General features: G+C 53.7%; 1 protein-coding gene across 1 annotated transcript in view; it reads right to left on the bottom strand.

The window, feature by feature from the left end:
* LOC146058344 (dynein heavy chain domain-containing protein 1-like) overlaps positions 1-22365 on the bottom strand; it is a 143094-nt gene that overhangs the window by 35948 nt on the left and 84781 nt on the right. Inside the window, exons 21-30 of the mRNA XM_083170622.1 lie at positions 16618-16894; positions 15145-16492; positions 14816-14988; positions 12618-12804; positions 8264-8366; positions 6822-6971; positions 4994-5176; positions 2485-2916; positions 1136-1550; positions 933-1064 (exon numbers count right to left, since the gene is read on the bottom strand). Coding sequence (XP_083026748.1) covers positions 933-1064; positions 1136-1550; positions 2485-2916; positions 4994-5176; positions 6822-6971; positions 8264-8366; positions 12618-12804; positions 14816-14988; positions 15145-16492; positions 16618-16894 — 3400 coding nt within the window. The remainder of the gene's footprint in view (positions 1-932; positions 1065-1135; positions 1551-2484; positions 2917-4993; positions 5177-6821; positions 6972-8263; positions 8367-12617; positions 12805-14815; positions 14989-15144; positions 16493-16617; positions 16895-22365) is intronic.

Below are 22365 nucleotides of genomic sequence, written 5' to 3'. Positions count from 1 at the left end.
TAATCATCATCCATAAAGGGTTTCCGATCACCCATGGTTATCTATGTACCCAGCAAAGAAGAGGCACCAGGATCTCTCTCCATAGTGGACAGCCATATAGTGCCATAACAAAGTGCTAGATATAACCTAAGCGGGGAGGAATTGGGTAATTCAGAACTTGAAAAGGATCTCGGAGTCCAAATAGACAACAAATTAGGGTGCAGTGCTCAATGTAATGTAGCAACTAACAGGGCAAATAGAATACTGGCATGTATAAAAAGGGGCATGGAAACTAGGGACTCAAATGTAATTACACCACTGTACAAAGTATTGGTTCGACCACACCTGGAATACGGAGTACAATTCTGGGCCCCGCACTATAAAAAGGACATTATAGAACTGGAAAGAATCCAAAGAAGAGCAACAAAACTTATTAGGGGGATGGAGAATTTAAGCTATGAGGACAGATGGAACAAATTGGGATTGTTTACGCTAGAAAAGAGGGGGGGCATGCTTAACATGTACAAATATATCAGGGGCCAATATAACGAACTGTCGGGAGCCCTTTTTACCACAAGGACGGAGTCTAGGACACGTGGGCACAAGTTTAGATTAGAAGAAAAAATATTTTGTTCCCTTAGAAGGAAAAAAATGTTCATGGTCAGGGCAACTAAACTATGGAACTCTCTTCCGGGTGAGGTGGTGTCGGCAGACACTATAAATACGTTTAAAATAAGGTTGGACAAACATTTATTGGTTAATAACATCCAGTGGTAGAAATAAGAATGACAATATTTCTTTAAAATATCAGTATTCTCTACATAAAACAAGGGGATAAGCTAATAACTGTGCAACTATGTAACTGTGTAACTATGTAACTATGCCAGTTGGTGCAAATCCTGAAACCACCCATAAGGACTACAGTGGGTAAGTACAATGGTATGCCATCTCACCGTCTTTTGCTGCATCTGCCAGCTTCTGTGTAAATTCCATCTCTGTCGCATCAATCACATGCAGCTCCTGGCAGATCCTCTGCTGGGCATCAGCGTTATACCCTTCACATATACTGTGCGGTGCCCCTGTTCCTGCACATAGGGAGAGAGTACATGAAAGCTTTGCCATCTCCAGACACAATTTCTTTGAGGCTTGCACTCACCTCTCCCCTGTTCCGGTAGTAACAGCAATGCTCGCAGCATCTTCTCTGCCATGAAGTCAGGGTCCAGGATCAGGGTGGGTCTATAGAATGAGAAGTGGCCGCTGGCTCGGAGCAGAGCAGCGCGGGTCTGAGTCTCTGCATTCATTGGAAGCCGTCGTCTATGCCATTCAATCCACTCTGCATCAGTGCTTAGCGTTGCCAGCAAATGGCCTGGTCCATTCCAGCCGGTGCCAGAAGAATCTAGAGCTTCTCTCACATCATCTATATCCAGAGACACCTCCTTCCCCTGGCATAGAGACTGCCACTTATCCAACAACACTGTACAGCGAGACCAAGGAAGGCAGCCAAGGTAAGTAATGGCAGCAGATATCAGCAGCGCGTCAGTGTGGACAGACAGGAGCCGCTGGTGTAGGGTCTGGAAGACAACATTAAGGAGTAATGGTGAGATGAAGATGGCCGTCTCTCCAATGAGCCAACCGACAAGGGGGATCCCACCCCTAATCCATGCTCCTAGATATAGTAACTGGGATGATAATTTTTATTAATGGTAATTATATAGTGCTCTTTCTCCATCAGGTACACTTATCAATCACCCCTTCATGGCAGTGGTATATCCTGACTGCAGTCTCCTCTACTGCTCCCACATCATGAAGATCACATCCCAGTTATTGTCCCAGAAGATGACAGCTGCACTTTCTCCTTTAGATTGAGTTCCCGGGTTCCCCCATTACTGCAGCAGAGGGGGCCACAGCTATATCTCCCATCTCCTGTTCCTCAGTGGCTGGAGGCCCTACCACTGATGAGAGCCAGGCTAGTATGACATCAGGAGCTTTGTGGACACCCCCTGTAGTTACTCCTCTGCCTTCAATAATGATTATATTTATGTCCTGTTCTCTGCTCAGCATTATGTCCTGGAAACAAACTATAAATAAGTGTAGTATGAGATCTGTCAAACTCTTGTCCAGGACCTTGATGTCATTCTATGGAAAGCTCCATTGCAAACCATTTTATATCAACTGTGAAGTCTAGCCTTTGGAGCTTACAATCTATACAACGCAACACCTGCCCTACCGGTAATGCATAGCATATGTAGACTGAAATTGAACTTGAAGATTCCACCAAGCACATTTAGATGGTAAAGGTTACATAGTACATCCTTACTGTGGCAGAATGTGCCGGTACTGTATGTACACCAGGGGGAATAAGCTGCTGTCATAATGGGCAAATATTGGCTGAACGAGCAGCTGTGACCAAGGGATAGGACCAAACATGTATATATCAGACCAGGAGTAATTATATTGGTTAGTAACACAGTTCTCCTGGTATGTGAGGAACCTTCCTCCATTTACCTTCTGAGCCGTGTTCCATACAGATGTGTTTGGCCTCGCCACCTTCTCATACTCCTGCGCCACCTTCTGCTGTCTCTGCACTTGGTGCAATTGCCGGCCTATGTCCTCCTCCTTACTTCTGGCCATCTGCAAGCTCTGGGAACAGTCATCTCTGAGCTCCTTCAGCTTCTCCATCTGCAGCTGATGGTCAGACATCTTCTGGGCCACCTGTAGGTACTGGGCCTCCAGCTTGGTCAGCAAACACTTCTCCTTATCCAGGGCTCTGAGGATGCTGCAATAATGCCAGAGGCCGCACAGCCACTCACAGAGCGAGGCTGCAGCTGTACTCGCCGGCCTCAGTGAGTGAGCATTAAATTCAGGTCCTCTCACTGCCTGAGTCAGAGAGATGAAGACACCGTCTGACATGGAGCGTCCATCATAGAACTGCAAATCCTGGAGAGACAGCAACAGTCACATCAGAGTCTGGATAAACATCGCATCTGGTTCTACTGAGACTTCGGACAGCTCCTACAGTATCTACTGTACCAGAGACAGTCAGACAGTCTACCTGAGACATACAGGCAGTCATTAAATGTCCTGGAGACTGTCAGACAGCTCCTATCTACCTGAGACATACAGGCAGTCATTACATGTCCTGGAGACCGTCAGACGTCTCGTATTTACCTGAGACATACAGACAGTCACTACATGTCCTGGAGACCGTCAGACGTCTCCTATCTACCTGAGACATACAGACAGTCACTACATGTCCTGGAGACCGTCAGACGTCTCCTATCTACCTGAGACATACAGACAGTCACTACATGTCCTGGAGACCGTCAGACGTCTCCTATCTACCTGAGACATACAGTCAGTCATTACATGTCCTGGAGACCGTCAGACGTCTCGTATTTACCTGAGACATACAGACAGTCACTACATGTCCCGGAGACCGTCAGACGTCTCCTATCTACCTGAGACATACAGACAGTCAATACATGTCCTGGAGACCGTCAGACGTCTCCTATCTACCTGAGACATACAGACAGTCATTACATGTCCTGGAGACCGTCAGACGTCTCCTATCTACCTGAGACATACAGACAGTCACTACACGTCCTGGAGACCGTCAGACGTCTCCTATCTACCTGAGACATACAGACAGTCACTACACGTCCTGGAGACCGTCAGACGTCTCCTATCTACCTGAGACATACAGACAGTCACTACATGTCCCGGAGACCGTCAGACGTCTCCTATCTACCTAAGACATACAGACAGTCATTACACGACCTGGAGACCGTCAGACGTCTCCTATCTACCTGAGACATACAGACAGTCACTACACGTCCTGGAGACCGTCAGACGTCTCCTATCTACCTGAGACATACAGACAGTCACTACATGTTCTGGAGACCGTCAGACGTCTCCTATCTACCTGAGACATACAGACAGTCATTACACGTCCTGGAGACCGTCAGACGTCTCCTATCTACCTGAGACATACAGACAGTCATTACATGTCCTGGAGACCGTCAGACGTCTCCTATCTACCTGAGACATACAGACAGTCACTACATGTCCTGGAGACCGTCAGACATCTCCTATCTACCTGAGACATACAGACAGTCATTACACGTCCTGGAGACCGTCAGACGTCTCCTATCTACCTGAGACATACAGACAGTCATTACATGTCCCGGAGACCGTCAGACGTCTCCTATCTACCTGAGACATACAGACAGTCACTACATGTCCCGGAGACCGTCAGACGTCTCCTATCTACCTGAGACATACAGACAGTCATTACACGTTCTGGAGACCGTCAGACGTCTCCTATCTACCTGAGACATACAGACAGTCACTACATGTCCTGGAGACCGTCAGACGTCTCCTATCTACCTGAGACATACAGACAGTCACTACATGTTCTGGAGACCGTCAGACGTCTCCTATCTACCTGAGACATACAGACAGTCACTACATGTCCTGGAGACCGTCAGACGTCTCCTATCTACCTGAGACATACAGACAGTCACTACACGTCCTGGAGACCGTCAGACGTCTCCTATCTACCTGAGACATACAGACAGTCACTACACGTCCTGGAGACCGTCAGACGTCTCCTATCTACCTGAGACATACAGACAGTCATTACACGTCCTGGAGACCGTCAGACGTCTCCTATCTACCTGAGACATACAGACAGTCATTACATGTCCCGGAGACCGTCAGACGTCTCCTATCTACCTGAGACATACAGACAGTCACTACATGTCCTGGAGACCGTCAGACGTCGGGGACCAGCGAATGATGAGGGTGTTCCCCACAGCCTGTGAATGGGTGTTTATGTTAAACATCCATTTGCAGACCATACATACATATGCGGTGTGCGAAGGAGGCGCAGGTGGTCTGGTATTCGGCATCCTTGCGAGTCAACCAGAATGACCCCCTTAGTGACAGCCACTACTAGAGTGTCAGACAGTGGGGGTCTCACAGCCTCTCACACACAATTAGTTAATGGATGGACCTCATAGAAATGTTCTTGTCCTATCAGCAGTTTGGCGCTTTCCCAGCCCGCTTCTCTGCCAAACACAGCACAGAGGATGTCAGTGACCATGATAACGGGAGCAGTCGGGACTCTGTAACTGCGGATTTCATCAATGTCTGATATCTTCAGCTGTTTCTGCACCGCAGCCCACTGGACGGAAGCCTGAGATAGTGACAGAGATATATCACAGTGATCAGGAGAACCAGCCTCGTGAATAAGTGCATTGATACAGTGCAGCGGGAGGAAGCGCTGTGATACAGTGCAGCAGGAGGAAGCGCAGTGATACAGTGCAGCGGGCGGAAGCGCAGTGATACAGTGCAGCAGGAGGAAGCGCAGTGATACAGTGCAGCAGGCGGAAGCGCAGTGATACAGTGCAGCGGGAGGAAACTGATGGGGGTACAGATGGCGGATGGGGGCTTTGTATTGGGGTACACTCACACGTGAGGTAACAGACAGTGATCTTGGGGCTCTGGATGGGGTACAGATGGCGGATGGGGGCTTTGTATTGGGGTACACTGACACGTGATAGGGGTACAGATGGCGGATGGGGGCTTTGTATTGGGGTACACTGATACATGAGATAACACACTGATGATGGGCTCTGGATGGGGGTACTGATGGCGGATGGGGGTACAGATGGCTGATGGGGGGCTTTGTATTGGGGTACACTGATAGGTGAGGTAACAGACACAGATGATGGGGGTACTGATGGCGGATGGGGGCTTTGTATTGGGGTAGACTGATACATGAGGTAACAGACACTGATGATGGGCTCTGGATTTGGGTACTGATGGCAGATGGGGGTACTGATGGCGGATGGGGGTACAGATGGCTGATGGGGGCTTTGTATTGGAGTACACTGATACGTGAGGTAACAGACACCGATGATGGGGGTACTGATGGCGGATGGGGGCTTTTTATTGGGGTAGACTGATACATGAGGTAACAGACATCGATTATGGGCTCTGGATTGGGGTACTGATGGCGGATGGGGGTACTGATGGCGGATGGGGGCTTTGTATTGGAGTACACTGACACGTGATGGGGGTACAGATGGTGGATGGGGGGTTTGTATTGGGGTACACTGACACGTGAGATAACAGACACCGATGATGGGGGTATTGATGGCGTATGGGGGTACTAATGGCGGATGGGGCTTTGTATTGGGGTACACTGACACGTGAGGTAACAGACACTGATGATGGGGGTATTGATGGCGGATGGGGGCTTTGTATTGGAGTACACTGATACATGAGATAACAGACACTGATGATGGGGGTATTGATGGCGGATGGGGGTACAGATGGCGGATGGGGGCTTTGTATTGGAGTACACTGACACGTAAGGTAACAGACACCGATGATGGGGGTATTGATGGCGGATGGGGGTACAGATGGCTGATGGGGGTTTTGTATTGGGGTACACTGACACGTGAGGTAACAGACACCGATGATGGGGGTATTGATGGCGGATGGGGGTACAGATGGCTGATGGGGGCTTTGTATTGGAGTACACTGACACGTGAGGTAACAGACACCGATGATGGGGGTATTGATGGCGGATGGGGGTACAGATGGCGGATGGGGGCTTTGTATTGGAGTACACTGACACGTGAGGTAACAGACAGTGATGATGGGGGTATTGATGGCGGATGGGGGTACTGATGGCTGATGGGGGCTTTGTATTGGAGTACACTGATACATGAGATAACAGACACTGATGATGGGCTCTGGCTGGGGTACTGATGGTGGATGGGGGTACAGATGGCTGATGGGGGCTTTGTATTGGGGTACACTGCATCTGTCACCTGTTCCTTGCTATGATCTCTCTGACTCTGTAAGCTGCTGACTTGCTGCATCAGATCATCCCTGGCCTGTTCCAGACCTTCCCTCTGCTCCAGCAGCCGTCCCTCCGCTGCCTGTAGATCCTCATGTTGTTCTCTCCATCTCTCCGTCTCCTGTAAGTAACACAAGGCCTGACTGTGAGATGGACACAGCAGCGGCGGTCACCTGTGCCAGGACCGAGTGTGCCAGGCAGGAGCACCCCCATCGCTCACACCATAGAAATGTGCTGTGACTCCTAAGCCAGCCGCTTGCAGTAACACGCCCACAGCACCCTGTAACACATCAACTAAAGTCATCAATTTAGATTTTGCCACCAACCAGTTAACATCCAGAAATAACAGAGGGTGCCTCTGTTATTTCTGGATGTTAACTGGTTGGGACCAAAATCAAAAATGATGACTGCCCAATCACTGCAGAGAACCGTCAATGCCCAGTACCGCCCAGTACCTGCCCAGTTACTGTCCAGGAACCACCAAGGTACTGCTTATGAACCACCCAATCACTGCCCATGAATAACCCAGGTACTGCCCAAGAACCACCACTTCCCAGGAACCACCCAATCACTGTCCAGGAACCATCCAGGTACTGCCCAAGAACCACCCAGGTACTACCCAGGAATTGTTCAACACCACAATGTAGTATTAGTATACGCAGCTGTAGACTGTGGATGGGTCCGTCCGCATTACCCTGCCTGCATGTATTGGTCCCCCGGAGCCTCACTGATGATTACCTAGTAGTGTGTGAGTTATAGATACTGAGTGTAAGGCTATGTACACAATAGAATGAGGGGATACAATAAGATATTGTATATGATTTTCCTTGCTCTCCCGCACATCATCACATGTGATATCGGGTGTGGTACGGGACTCCGACAGTCGGGATCCCGACAGTCATTATCCCGACTGCCCGGAGTCAGACAGCATGGCGAGCGCAAAAAAGCCCCTTGCGGGCTCGCTGCGCTCGCCATGCTGCTGGCACGGTGGCTCACTACGCGAGCCACCTATTCTATTCTCCCTCCATGTGGGTTGTGGACCCCCACGAGGGAAAATAGCGGGTTGCCATCGGGTACCTGGCTGTCGGCGTTTTGACAGTCGGATCCCGACGTCGGGTAAACGACTGTCGAGAACCCGTCCGGCCCCCGTGATATCTGAGATACACACTACACGATGTGACAGAAGACCGTAAGTGCAGATATCACCCAGTATCACCATCACTGTCAGACGATGTCTCGTAAGATGCTCATCTTACCACACATCCACCTGTGTTGCCGGAGTGATATACAGCACCCCCAAGGGGCCCCAGGGCCCTCTCTCCAGCAGAAGCTACTGCAATGGTCTCACACTTCTAGTGTCTGCTCCACCCAGTCAGAAATCACTCCCCAGAGTCTGATTTCCCAGCACCGCACCTGTTGGGCCTCCAGTAGAGATTGGGAGAGAGCGTCCACCTCCTGTGTACACCGCTCCTGTTCTGCAGACACCTCCTCCAGCCGGGACAGCGCACGCTGCAGCCTGGGGGAAATGGCACAATATCAGTAGTGGCCAATCCCTACCTCCCACCTGTGGAGACGCGCCCATCAGTGGGCCTGAAAAGTTATAGGGGGACATTTACTAGGATGTGCATTATACTTCACATGTGATGTTGCTCTGGGCAACCAATCAGAATCTACTTCTTTTCTATTTAGCACCCTCTAGGAGATAGTAGACAGGATCAGATTGTTTGCCCATAGCAACATCACATGTGAAGTAGAATACACATCTTAGTAAATTTCCCCAATATAGTGAGTTATATAGTGGGAGAAGTAGGGTCCCCAGCAGCACAGAGTGTTGCAGGAGATGCAGTGGTGTAAGTTCGTCTCAGTTGCACGAGGCAAGATAAATATTGGTGCCCCCACCAGCCACCTCACATAAATATGTGTGTGTGTGTGCGTGTGTGGTACTTGCAAAAATGATGTTTAGACTACAGAGAGTGTGACATCTATGGTCCTGCTAGGAGGGGAGTCAGCCACAGAAGCGACATCATCAGCTTTCAATTGACAGATTCAAACTTTCAGGTAGGGAGAGGTGCCCCCTTGTGAGCAGGAGCCCGGCAGCAGGTGACTCCATTGCCTCCCAGAGTTAGACCTCCGAGGGGATGATATGTTACGGATCGGGTAGTAGTAACATTCTTACATCCAGCCTACTGCGCCTGGCTACTGTTAGACGCACTGAGGAGAATATCACCTACAACAACCCTCTCTTACATCTCCCCTATTACACGTCATTTGGTACCGTCGCTGGATGAAGTAAGGAGGAGCCATCAGACCAGTAAGACAGAGGTGTCAGTAACATCATATTCCACCTCCGACCCCCCTGACCATCTGCCTGATGCCCCTCAGTGACGCGTCTCCACCTTCGACCTCTCTGACCATCTGCCTGATGCCCCTCAGTGACATCATATTCCACCTCCGACCTCTCTGACCATCTGCCTGATGCCCCTCAGTGACGCGTCTCCACCTCCGACCTCTCCGACCATCTGCATGATGCCCCTCAGTGACGCGTCTCCACCTCCGATCTCTCCGACCATCTGCCTGATGCCCCTCAGTGACGCGTCTCCACCTCCGACCTCTCCGACCATCTGCCTGATGCCCCTCAGTAACATCATATTCAACCTCCGACCTCTCCGACCATCTGCCTGATGCCCCTCAGTGACGCGTCTCCACCTCTGACCTCTCTGACCATCTCCTGATGCCCCTCAGTGACGCGTCTCCACCTCCGACCTCTCCGACCATCTGCCTGATGCCCCTCAGTGACGCGTCTCCACCTCCGATCTCTCCGACCATCTGCCTGATGCCCCTCAGTGACGCGTCTCCACCTCCGACCTCTCCGACCATCTGCCTGATGCCTCTCAGTGATGCGTCTCCACCTCCGACCTCTCTGACCATCTGCCTGATGCCCCTCAGTGACGCGTCTCCACCTCCGACCTCTCTGACCATCTGCCTGATGCCCCTCAGTGATGCGTCTCCACCTCCGACCTCTCTGACCATCTGCCTGATGCCCCTCAGTGACGCGTCTCCACCTCCGACCTCTCTGACCATCTGCCTGATGCCCCTCAGTGACGCGTCTCCACCTCCGACCTCTCTGACCATCTGCCTGATGCCCCTCAGTGACGCGTCTCCACCTCCGACCTCTCCGACCATCTGCCTGATGCCCCTCAGTGACGCGTCTCCACCTCCGACCTCTCCGACCATCTGCCTGATGCCCCTCAGTAACATCATATTCCACCTCCGACCTCTCCGACCATCTGCCTGATGCCCCTCAGTGACGCGTCTCCACCTCTGACCTCTCTGACCATCTCCTGATGCCCCTCAGTGACGCGTCTCCACCTCCGACCTCTCCGACCATCTGCCTGATGCCCCTCAGTGACGCGTCTCCACCTCCGATCTCTCCACCATCTGCCTGATGCCCCTCAGTGACGCGTCTCCACCTCTGACCTCTCTGACCATCTCCTGATGCCCCTCAGTGACGCGTCTCCACCTCCGACCTCTCTGACCATCTGCCTGATGCCCCTCAGTGACGCGTCTCCACCTCCGACCTCTCCGACCATCTGCCTGATGCCCCTCAGTGACGCGTCTCCACCTCCGATCTCTCCGACCATCTGCCTGATGCCCCTCAGTGACGCGTCTCCACCTCCGACCTCTCCGACCATCTGCCTGATGCCCCTCAGTAACATCATATTCCACCTCCGACCTCTCCGACCATCTGCCTGATGCCCCTCAGTGACGCGTCTCCACCTCCAACCTCTCTGACCATCTGCCTGATGCCCCTCAGTGACGCGTCTCCACCTCCGACCTCTCTGACCATCTGCCTGATGCCCCTCAGTGATGCGTCTCCACCTCCGACCTCTCTGACCATCTGCCTGATGCCCCTCAGTGATGCGTCTCCACCTCCGACCTCTCTGACCATCTGCCTGATGCCCCTCAGTGACGCGTCTCCACCTCCGACCTCTCTGACCATCTGCCTGATGCCCCTCAGTGACGCGTCTCCACCTCCGACCTCTCTGACCATCTGCCTGATGCCCCACAGTGATGCGTCTCCACCTCCGACCTCTCTGACCATCTGCCTGATGCCCCTCAGTGATGCGTCTCCACCTCTGACCTCTCTGACCATCTGCCTGATGCCCTTCAGTGACGCGTCTCCACCTCCGACCTCTCTGACCATCTGCCTGATGCCCCTCAGTGACGCGTCTCCACCTCCGACCTCTCCGACCATCTGCCTGATGCCCCTCAGTGACGCGTCTCCACCTCCGACCTCTCCGACCATCTGCCTGATGCCCCTCAGTGACGCGTCTCCACCTCCGACCTCTCTGACCATCTGCCTGATGCCCCTCAGTGACGCGTCTCCACCTCCGACCTCTTGCCTGATGCCCCTCAGTGACGCGTCTCCACCTCCGACCTCTCCGACCATCTGCCTGATGCCCCTCAGTGACGCGTCTCCACCTCCAACCTCTCCGACCATCTGCCTGATGCCCCTCAGTGACGCGTCTCCACCTCCGACCTCTCCGACCATCTGCCTGATGCCCCTCAGTGACGCGTCTCCACCTCCGACCTCTCTGACCATCTGCCTGATGCCCCTCAGTGACGCGTCTCCACCTCCGACCTCTCCGACCATCTGCCTGATGCCCCTCAGTGACGCGTCTCCACCTCCGACCTCTCCGACCATCTGCCTGATGCCCCTCAGTGACACGTCTCCACCTCCGACCATCTGCCTGATGCCCCTCAGTGACGCGTCTCCACCTCCGACCTCTCTGACCATCTGCCTGATGCCCCTCAGTGACGCGTCTCCACCTCCGACCTCTCCGACCATCTGCCTGATGCCCCTCAGTGACGCGTCTCCACCTCCAACCTCTCTGACCATCTGCCTGATGCCCCTCAGTGACGCGTCTCCACCTCCGACCTCCCTGACCATCTGCCTGATGCCCCTCAGTGACGCGTCTCCACCTCCGACCTCTCTGACCATCTGCCTGATGCCCCTCAGTGACGCGTCTCCACCTCCGACCATCTGCCTGATGCCCCTCAGTAACATCATATTCCACCTCCGACCTCTCTGACCATCTGCCTGATGCCCCTCAGTGACGCGTCTCCACCTCCGACCTCTCTGACCATCTGCCTGATGCCCCTCAGTGACGCGTCTCCACCTCCGACCTCTCTGACCATCTGCCTGATGCCCCTCAGTGACGCGTCTCCACCTCCGACCTCTCTGACCATCTGCCTGATGCCCCTCAGTGACGCGTCTCCACCTCCGACCTCTCTGACCATCTGCCTGATGCCCCTCAGTGACGCGTCTCCACCTCTGACCTCTCTGACCATCTGCCTGATGCCCCTAAGTGACGCGTCTCCACCTCCGACCTCTCTGACCATCTGCCTGATGCCCCTCAGTGACGCGTCTCCACCACCGACCTCTCTGACCATCTGCCTGATGCCCCTCAGTGACGCGTCTCCACCTCCGACCTCTCCGACCATCTGCCTGATGCCCCTCAGTGACGCGTCTCCACCTCCGACCTCTCCGACCATCTGCCTGATGCCCCTCAGTGACGCGTCTCCACCTCCGACCTCTCTGACCATCTGCCTGATGCCCCTCAGTGACGCGTCTCCACCTCCGACCTCTCTGACCATCTGCCTGATGCCCCTCAGTGACGCGTCTCCACCTCCGACCTCTCTGACCATCTGCCTGATGCCCCTCAGTGACGAGTCTCCACCTCTCAGGCTCCTTTCCTAATCTCACCTTCCAGTCTCCTCTTCCATGCGGCTCCGGAGCTGTGAGGAACATCTCAGGTAGAGGCTTAGGAAGCTGATGAAGGTCCCTGGTGAGGTCAATGGGACATCCGGCCACATTCTATGGCAGTAACTTTGGGCCAGGAGATGAATGAGAGACATTACTCTAGGAAGGGACACAGACGAGGTCCCAGGATCTGTGTGGAGATAAGACAGTAGGATGAATGGTTACTAGTGTGAAAATGACAGCTGTGGCCCCTGGCGTAGGTTAATAAGAGATCAATATGGGCAAGGAGCACTGACAGCAATAGAGAGAAGCTGATAAAACTCCGCCATCGGTCAGCAGCGAGCTCCAGCTATCGTCGTGCTGGGCAGTGATGGGCACAGATCCGCTATTCCTGTATCACATAGATAAGTGGGCACTATACATGTATACGGGACGAGGGTTGGATGGCAGCTATCGTAGTGCTGGGCAGTGATGGGCACAGATCCGCTATTCCTGTATCACATAAATAAGTGGGCACTATACATGTATACGGGACGAGGGTTGGATGGCAGCTATCGTAGTGCCGGGCAGTGAAGGGCACAGATCCGCTATTCCTGTATCACATAGATAAGTGGGCACTATACATGTATATGGGACGAGGGTTGGATGGCAGCTTTCGTAGTGATGGGCAGTGATGGGCACAGATCCGCTATTCCTGTATCACATAGATAAGTGGGCACTATACATGTATACGGGACGAGCGTTGGATGGGCAGCTATCGTAGTGCTGGGCAGTGATGGGCACAGATCCGCTATTCCTGTATCACATAGATAAGTGGGCACTATACATGTATACGGGACGAGCGTTGGATGGGCAGCTATCGTAGTGCTGGGCAGTGATGGGCACAGATCCGCTATTCCTGTATCACATAGATAAGTGGGCACTATACATGTATACGGGACGAGCGTTGGATGGGCAGCTATCGTAGTGCTGGGCAGTGATGGGCACAGATCCGCTATTCCTGTATCACATAGATAAGTGGGCATCCTACATGTATAAGGGACGAGGGTTGGATGGACAGCTATCGTAGTGCTGGGCAGTGATGGGCACAGATCCGCTATTCCTGTATCACATAGATAAGTGGGCACTATACATGTATACGGGACGAGGGTTGGATGGGCAGCTATCGTAGTGCTGGTTAGTGATGGGCACAGATCCACTATTCCTGTATCACATAGATAAGTGGGCACTATACATGTATACGGGACGAGGGTTTGATGGCAGCTATCGTAGTACTGGGCAGTGATGGGCACAGATCCGCTATTCCTGTATCACATAGATAAGTGGGCACTATACATGTATACGGGACGAGGGTTGGATGGCAGCTATCGTAGTGCTGGGCAGTGATGGGCACAGATCCGCTATTCCTGTATCACATAGATAAGTGGGCACTATACATGTATACGGGACGAGTGTTGGATGGCAGCTATCATAGTGCTGGGCAGTGATGGGCACAGATCCGCTATTCCTGTATCACATAGATAAGTGGGCACTATACATGTATACGGGACGAGGGTTGGATGGCAGCTATCGTAGTGCTGGGCAGTGATGGGCACAGATCCGCTATTCCTGTATCACATAGATAAGTGGGCACTATACATGTATACGGGACGAGGGTTGGATGGCAGCTATCGTAGTGCTGGTTAGTGGTGGGCACAGATCCGCTATTCCTGTATCACATAGATAAGTGGGCACTATACATGTATACGGGACGAGGGTTGGATGGCAGCTATCGTAGTGCTGGGCAGTGATGGGCACAGATCCGCTATTCCTGTATCACATAGATAAGTGGGCATCCTACATGTATAAGGGACGAGGGTTTGATGGGCAACTATCGTAGTGCTGGGCAGTGATGGGCACAGATCCGCTATTCCTGTATCACATAGATAAGTGGGCACTATACATGTATAAGGGACGAGGGTTGGATGGCAGCTATCGTAGTGCTGGGCAGTGATGGGCACAGATCCGCTATTCCTGTATCACATAGATAAGTGGGCACTATACATGTATACGGGACGAGGGTTGGATGGGCAGCTTCTGCACGAGGACATGGGGCTGATTGTGGCTCTCGGGCACAGCGCTACGCAGCAGTAGCCTATCACCATTATATTTGGGTGTCTCTCACAGTGTGGCACCTCCCATGTCTACCAGCAGCTTCTCACCACACAGCTGACACTCCGCTTGGTCCAGAAGCTTCTCAGCAACGTAGTGAAGAGCACTGAAGTCCCATGGATGGTAAGCATCTACGTAGGTAAAGCGGCACAGCGGGGGTGACGGAGATTTGGCGCTCTGAACGTATATCACATGGAGGTTATTGCGCACCTGGACACAGAACCTGACGGAGCAATATAAGAAATAACATCTTAGCACTGTATTATCCTGCAGGCCCCCAGCGACCCCGTCCTGTGGTTATTACCATATACTGTCCCACTGTGTCTATGCCCCTCCCCCTGTGTCTGTGCACACTGCCATATCTCCCCATGCTCCTCACCTCTCTCGCAGAGACTTATTGCTGGCATTGCTACTCTTCGCCATGTGCAGAACATGTTCCAGCACGCTCTGCTCCTGCTCTGCGCTGTAAAGTCCGGGGAAAGTTCCTTCGCGTATCAGAGCCTCTAGCTCTTCCAGAGCACTTGGGGAGGTCCCATCTCCAACAAGGAGGGCAGCTGAAGAGCCCAGCACACCGGATTTCCAGCAGGCCTCCCTGATTACGGTGTGACGCTCTTCCACTGTCTCTCTGCCGCTGAGTTCCATTACTGCGCACTGGGTGACATGGGCTGCCAGCCGTGCCAGGCTTTTCCTGCCTGTACCAGGGTGCTGGGAGCAGAGCACAATGTGCCCCTGAGGAAGGCGCAGAACACGAGTTAGACGGGCGATGTGCTGCAGGTCCACAGGACTCAGTGTCAGGCCACAAGCCAGAGTTATGGTGGCTGGTGGTCTCTCCTTGTACATCAGAACCTCACACCTTATCCCAGGAGCGTAGTCATGGCAGAAGCTCAGGTCATCCAGATGTAGGGCACTGGGCAGTAGCTCTGCCGGAAGCTGGTATTCTTGTGGCAAGGATGATGGGCTACCAGTGGGAGACATGGCCTCGGACTCTGCTCTCAGATCCACATTTCTGACAGACTCTGTTTCCTTCTCTGTCTCACCTATTTGGCCTGCAGACTGTGGTTCTTCATCTACATTCCTGGGCGTAGGGTTCTCTGCTCTGCTGTCTATGGGACGAGAGGTGGCCACGTCCTCTTTGGCTGTATCCGCCGGCCGGATACAAAATGTCCGCATTACACAGTCTTGTAGGAGACCTTTGAAAGCCTCCATCTCTTGCTGGTTGCCCAGGCCATCCGCAAAGGTACGCAGAACTTCATGCATCCAGAGCCGGACAATGCCACACCTAGTCAGGACGGCATCAGATACACTGGCATTGGGTATCACCCACAGATGTCCCCCGGGCGAGGGGCACAGAATGGTCAGGCTGTGCAGCAACCTGTGCAGGTGATGCAAAGAGAAGCAATACTTTGGCGGAAGAGCTTGCATGACGTCATGGTAGAGCGTAACAGAGGCCACAGCCAAGGCCTGGCCAAACTCTGGAGGCTGCTGGACAGGCAATGTCTTCTTCATCCATAGCTTGAAGCGGGGGCTGAAGAAGCTTAGCAGGACATCCGGGTGGAAGGGGGCCAGGACTAGGACACAGAACAGGCGAGTGAGCCTGGGGCACAGGCCCTGAAAGCCGTCCTCAGGAGGGGATGCGGTGGCCATGACACTCTGTGGTGACCCAGGCCCCGGATCTGACACCGTCTGACGCACGACTTCCAGTGCAGGATGTGTCCTCATCTCAGCATCTGCGAGGAGAAGGGATGGCACATGTATGTTGTATGGGATGGTAGCATGAGAAGATGCTCATTGCGGCTCACACGTATGCTAGGGGAAACATACATGTGACATAATCAGGCACATTATTACCTACCAAACAATGCTTCATGTAGGTCATCCAGGAAGACAAGATGGCGGGCACCATGTGCCCTGGCTCTGCTCAGCCCCATAGGAGCTTCATGTTGGTGTTTCAGGATTTCCCGCAGGTGCACAGCATCCAGCATTGGATTAACAGGGATCCGCAAAAATGTTGCCCCATGGTGAATCACCGACTGTGCCAGGGTGGTCTTACCGCACCCAGGGGGTCCTACTAACAGGACTGGATGTCCAGAGAGAGACAGACATCGTGCAGCATACAGGGGACTTCCAGACTGAAAGACAGACAGGGGAGCGGTGAGGAGACAGAGAGAGAGCGATGAGGAGACAGACAGAGAGCGATGAGGAGACAGACAGAGAGCGGAGAGGAGACAGACAGAGAGCGGAGAGGAGACAGACAGGGGATTGGTGAGGAGACAGACAGGGGAGCGGTGAGGAGACAGACAGAGAGCGGAGAGGAGACAGAGAGAGAGCGATGAGGAGACAGACAGAGAGCGGTGAGGAGACAGACAGGGGAGTGGTGAGGAGACAGACAGGGGAGCGGTGAGGAGACAGACAGAGAGCGGAGAGGAGACAGAGAGAGAGCGGTGAGGAGACAGACAGAGAGCGGTGAGGAGACAGACAGAGAGCGGTGAGGAGACAGACAGAGAGCTATGAGGAGACAGACAGAGAGCTATGAGGAGACAGAGAGAGAGCGGTGAGGGGACAGGCAGAGAGCGGTGAGGAGACAGACAGAGAGCGGAGAGGAGACAGACAGAGAGCTATGAGGGGACAGACAGAGAGCTATGAGGAGACAGACAGTAAGAGAGCTATGAGGAGACAGACAGAGAGCGGTGAGGAGACAGACAGAGAGCTATGAGGAGACAGACAGAGAGCTATGAGGAGACAGACAGAGATCTATGAGGAGACAAACAGAGAGCTATGAGGAGACAGACAGAGAGCTGTGAGGGGACGGACAGAGAGCTGTGAGAGGACGGACATAGAGCTGTGAGAGGACAGACAGAGAGCTGTGAGGGGACGGACAGAGAGCTGTGAGAGGACAGACAGAGAGCGGTGAGGAGACAGACAGAGAGCGGAGAGGAGACAGAGAGAGAGCGATGAGGAGACAGACAGAGAGCGGAGAGGAGACAGACAGAGAGCAGAGTGGAGACAGACAGAGAGCTATGAGGGGACAGACAGAGAGCTATGAGGAGACAGAGAGAGAGAGAGAGCGGTGAGGGGACCGACAGAGAGTGGTGAGGAGACAGACAGAGAGCGGAGAGGAGACAGACAGAGAGCTATGAGGGGACAGACAGAGAGCTATGAGGGGACAGACAGAGAGCTATGAGGAGACAGACAGAGAGCTATGAGGAGACAGACAGAGAGCTATGAGGAGACAGACAGAGAGCGATGAGGAGACAGAGAGAGAGCTATGAGGAGACAGACAGAGAGCTGTGAGGGGCCAGACAGAGAGCGGTGAGGAGACAGACAGAGAGCAGTGAGGAGACAGACAGAGAGCGGAGAGGAGACAGAGAGAGAGCGATGAGGAGACAGACAGAGAGCGGAGAGGAGACAGACAGAGAGCAGAGTGGAGACAGACAGAGAGCTATGAGGAGACAGAGAGAGAGCGGTGAGGGGACCGACAGAGAGCGGTGAGGAGACAGACAGAGAGCTATGAGGGGACAGACAGAGAGCTATGAGGAGACAGACAGTAAGAGAGCTATGAGGAGACAGACAGAGAGCGGTGAGGAGACAGACAGAGAGCTATGAGGAGACAGACAGAGAGCTATGAGGAGACAGACAGAGATCTATGAGGAGACAGACAGAGAGCTATGAGGAGACAGACAGAGAGCTGTGAGGGGACGGACAGAGAGCTGTGAGGGGACGGACATAGAGCTGTGAGAGGACAGACAGAGAGCTGTGAGGGGACGGACAGAGAGCTGTGAGAGGACAGACAGAGAGCGGTGAGGAGACAGACAGAGAGCGGAGAGGAGACAGAGAGAGAGCGATGAGGAGACAGACAGAGAGCGGAGAGGAGACAGACAGAGAGCAGAGTGGAGACAGACAGAGAGCTATGAGGGGACAGACAGAGAGCTATGAGGAGACAGAGAGAGAGAGCGGTGAGGGGACCGACAGAGAGTGGTGAGGAGACAGACAGAGAGCGGAGAGGAGACAGACAGAGAGCTATGAGGGGACAGACAGAGAGCTATGAGGGGACAGACAGAGAGCTATGAGGAGACAGACAGAGAGCTATGAGGAGACAGACAGAGAGCTATGAGGAGACAGACAGAGAGCGATGAGGAGACAGAGAGAGAGCTATGAGGAGACAGACAGAGAGCTGTGAGGGGCCAGACAGAGAGCGGTGAGGAGACAGACAGAGAGCAGTGAGGAGACAGACAGAGAGCGGAGAGGAGACAGAGAGAGAGCGATGAGGAGACAGACAGAGAGCGGAGAGGAGACAGACAGAGAGCAGAGTGGAGACAGACAGAGAGCTATGAGGAGACAGAGAGAGAGCGGTGAGGGGACCGACAGAGAGCGGTGAGGAGACAGACAGAGAGCGGAGAGGAGACAGAGCGAGAGAGCGATGAGGAGACAGAGCAAGAGAGCGATGAGGAGACAGACAGAGAGCGGAGAGGAGACAGACAGAGAGCTATGAGGAGACAGACAGAGAGCGGAGAGGAGACAGACAGAGAGCTATGAGGAGACAGACAGAGAGCTATGAGGGGACAGACAGAGAGCGGAGAGGAGACAGAGAGAGAGAGCGATGAGGAGACAGACAGAGAGCGGAGAGGAGAAAGAGAGAGTGGAGAGGAGACAGACAGAGAGCGAAGAGGAGACAGAGAGAGAGGGGAGAGGAGACAGAGAGAGAGCTATGAGGAGACAGAGAGAGAGGGGAGAGGAGACAGAGAGAGAGCGATGAGGAGACAGATATAGAGCGGAGAGGAGAAAGAGAGAGTGGAGAGGAGACAGACAGAGAGCGAAGAGGAGACAGAGGGCGAGATTCTCTATCACAGAAATGCGGTAAAAACCCCGTTATCAGGGTTTTTACTGCATTTCTGTATTCTCTAACCCCCCTCCGCAGTGTCACCGCTGCGGAGGGAATCGCCAGCAAAAGCTGTCGATCCCCTGCAGAAGCCTATGGGCTTCTTACCGCAGCTGTGTGTGAGGGATCCATCACGGATCCCTCCCAGCATGCCCTGCGGCCGGCGCGTCAGTCTGCGCATGCGCAGACGGACTCCCGGGTCATAGACCCGGAAGTCCAGCAACGGCGCCGCATCGCAACGGACAGCTCTTACTGCAAGAGCTGTCCCTTGCGTTAATGATAGCATATTTTAGAGAATATGCGGTCATTAGAAATGCGAATGCCGGCGATACTGGGCTGCGGATTTTAGAGAATCCCGCCCAGAGAGAGAGAGCTATGAGGGGACAGAGAGAGAGCGATGAGGAGACAGACAGCGATGAGGAGACAGACAGAGCAGAGAGGAGACAGAGAGAGAGCTATGAGGAGACAGAGAGAGAGGGGAGAGGAGACAGAGAGAACGCTATGAGGAGACAGAGAGAGAGGGGAGAGGACACAGAGAGAGAGGGGAGAGGAGACAGAGAGAGAGGGGAGAGGAGACAGAGAGAGAGGGGAGAGGAGACAGAGAGAGCGGGGAGAGGAGACAGAGAGAGAGCGGGGAGAGGACACAGAGAGAGAGGGGAGAGGAGACAGAGAGAGAGGGGAGAGGAGACAGAGAGAGAGCTATGAGGAGACAGAGAGAGAGGGGAGAGGAGACAGAGAGAGAGCTATGAGGAGACAGAGAGAGAGGGGAGAGGAGACAGAGAGAGAGGGGAGAGGAGACAGAGAGAGAGCTATGAGGAGACAGAGAGAGAGAGCGGGGAGAGGAGACAGAGAGAGAGCGGGGAGAGGAGACAGAGAGAGAGGGGAGAGGAGACAGAGAGAGAGGGGAGAGGAGACAGAGAGAGAGGGGAGAGGAGACAGAGAGAGAGCGGAGAGGAGACAGAGAGAGAGCTATGAGGAGACAGAGAGAGAGGGGAGAGGAGACAGAGAGAGAGCTATGAGGAGACAGAGAGAGAGGGGAGAGGAGACAGAGAGAGAGCTATGAGGAGACAGAGAGAGAGGGGAGAGGAGACAGAGAGAACGCTATGAGGAGACAGAGAGAGAGGGGAGAGGACACAGAGAGAGAGGGGAGAGGAGACAGAGAGAGAGGGGAGAGGAGACAGAGAGAGAGGGGAGAGGAGACAGAGAGAGCGGGGAGAGGAGACAGAGAGAGAGCGGGGAGAGGACACAGAGAGAGAGGGGAGAGGAGACAGAGAGAGAGGGGAGAGGAGACAGAGAGAGAGCTATGAGGAGACAGAGAGAGAGGGGAGAGGAGACAGAGAGAGAGCTATGAGGAGACAGAGAGAGAGGGGAGAGGACACAGAGAGAGAGCTATGAGGAGACAGAGAGAGAGGGGAGAGGAGACAGAGAGAGAGCTATGAGGAGACAGAGAGAGAGGGGAGAGGACACAGAGAGAGAGGGGAGAGGAGACAGAGAAAGAGCTATGAGGAGACAGACATCGTGCAGCATACAGGAGACTTCCAGACTGAAAGACAGACAGGGGAGCGGTGAGGAGACAGACAGAGAGCGGTGAGGAGACAGAGAGAGAGAGCGATGAGGAGACAGACAGAGAGCGGAGAGGAGACAGAGAGAGAGCTATGAGGAGACAGACAGAGAGCGGTGAGGAGACAGAGAGAGAGCTATGAGGAGACAGACAGAGAGCTATGAGGAGACAGACAGAGAGGGGAGAGGAGACAGAGAGAGAGGGGAGAGGAGACAGAGAGAGAGCTATGAGGAGACAGAGAGAGAGGGGAGAGGAGACAGAGAGAGAGGGGAGAGGAGACAGAGAGAGAGCTATGAGGAGACAGAGAGAGAGCGGGGAGAGGAGACAGAGAGAGAGCGGGGAGAGGAGACAGAGAGAGAGGGGAGAGGAGACAGAGAGAGAGGGGAGAGGAGACAGAGAGAGAGGGGAGAGGAGACAGAGAGAGAGAGGGGAGAGGAGACAGAGAGAGAGCTATGAGGAGACAGAGAGAGAGGGGAGAGGAGACAGAGAGAGAGAGGGGAGAGGAGACAGAGAGAGAGAGCTATGAGGAGACAGAGAGAGAGGGGAGAGGAGACAGAGAGAGAGCTATGAGGAGACAGAGAGAGAGGGGAGAGGACACAAAGAGAGAGGGGAGAGGAGACAGAGAGAGAGGGGAGAGGACACAGAGAGAGAGGGGAGAGGAGACAGAGAGAGAGGGGAGAGGAGACAGAGAGAGAGCTATGAGGAGACAGAGAGAGAGGGGAGAGGAGACAGAGAGAGAGCTATGAGGAGACAGAGAGAGAGGGGAGAGGACACAGAGAGAGAGGGGAGAGGAGACAGAGAGAGAGCTATGAGGAGACAGACATCGTGCAGCATACAGGAGACTTCCAGACTGAAAGACAGACAGGGGAGCGGTGAGGAGACAGACAGAGAGCGGTGAGGAGACAGAGAGAGAGAGCGATGAGGAGACAGACAGAGAGCGGAGAGGAGACAGAGAGAGAGCTATGAGGAGACAGACAGAGAGCGGTGAGGAGACAGAGAGAGAGCTATGAGGAGACAGACAGAGAGCTATGAGGAGACAGACAGAGAGGGGAGAGGAGACAGAGAGAGAGGGGAGAGGAGACAGAGAGAGAGCTATGAGGAGACAGAGAGAGAGGGGAGAGGACACAGAGAGAGAGGGGAGAGGACACAGAGAGAGAGGGGAG

Source organism: Crinia signifera, chromosome 2 (assembly GCF_055691185.1).
Source record: "Crinia signifera chromosome 2, ASM5569118v1, whole genome shotgun sequence".
Lineage (NCBI taxonomy): Eukaryota > Metazoa > Chordata > Amphibia > Anura > Myobatrachidae > Crinia > Crinia signifera.
Note: the sequence above shows the minus strand (reverse complement) of the source record. Positions and strands in the feature narration are given on the sequence as shown.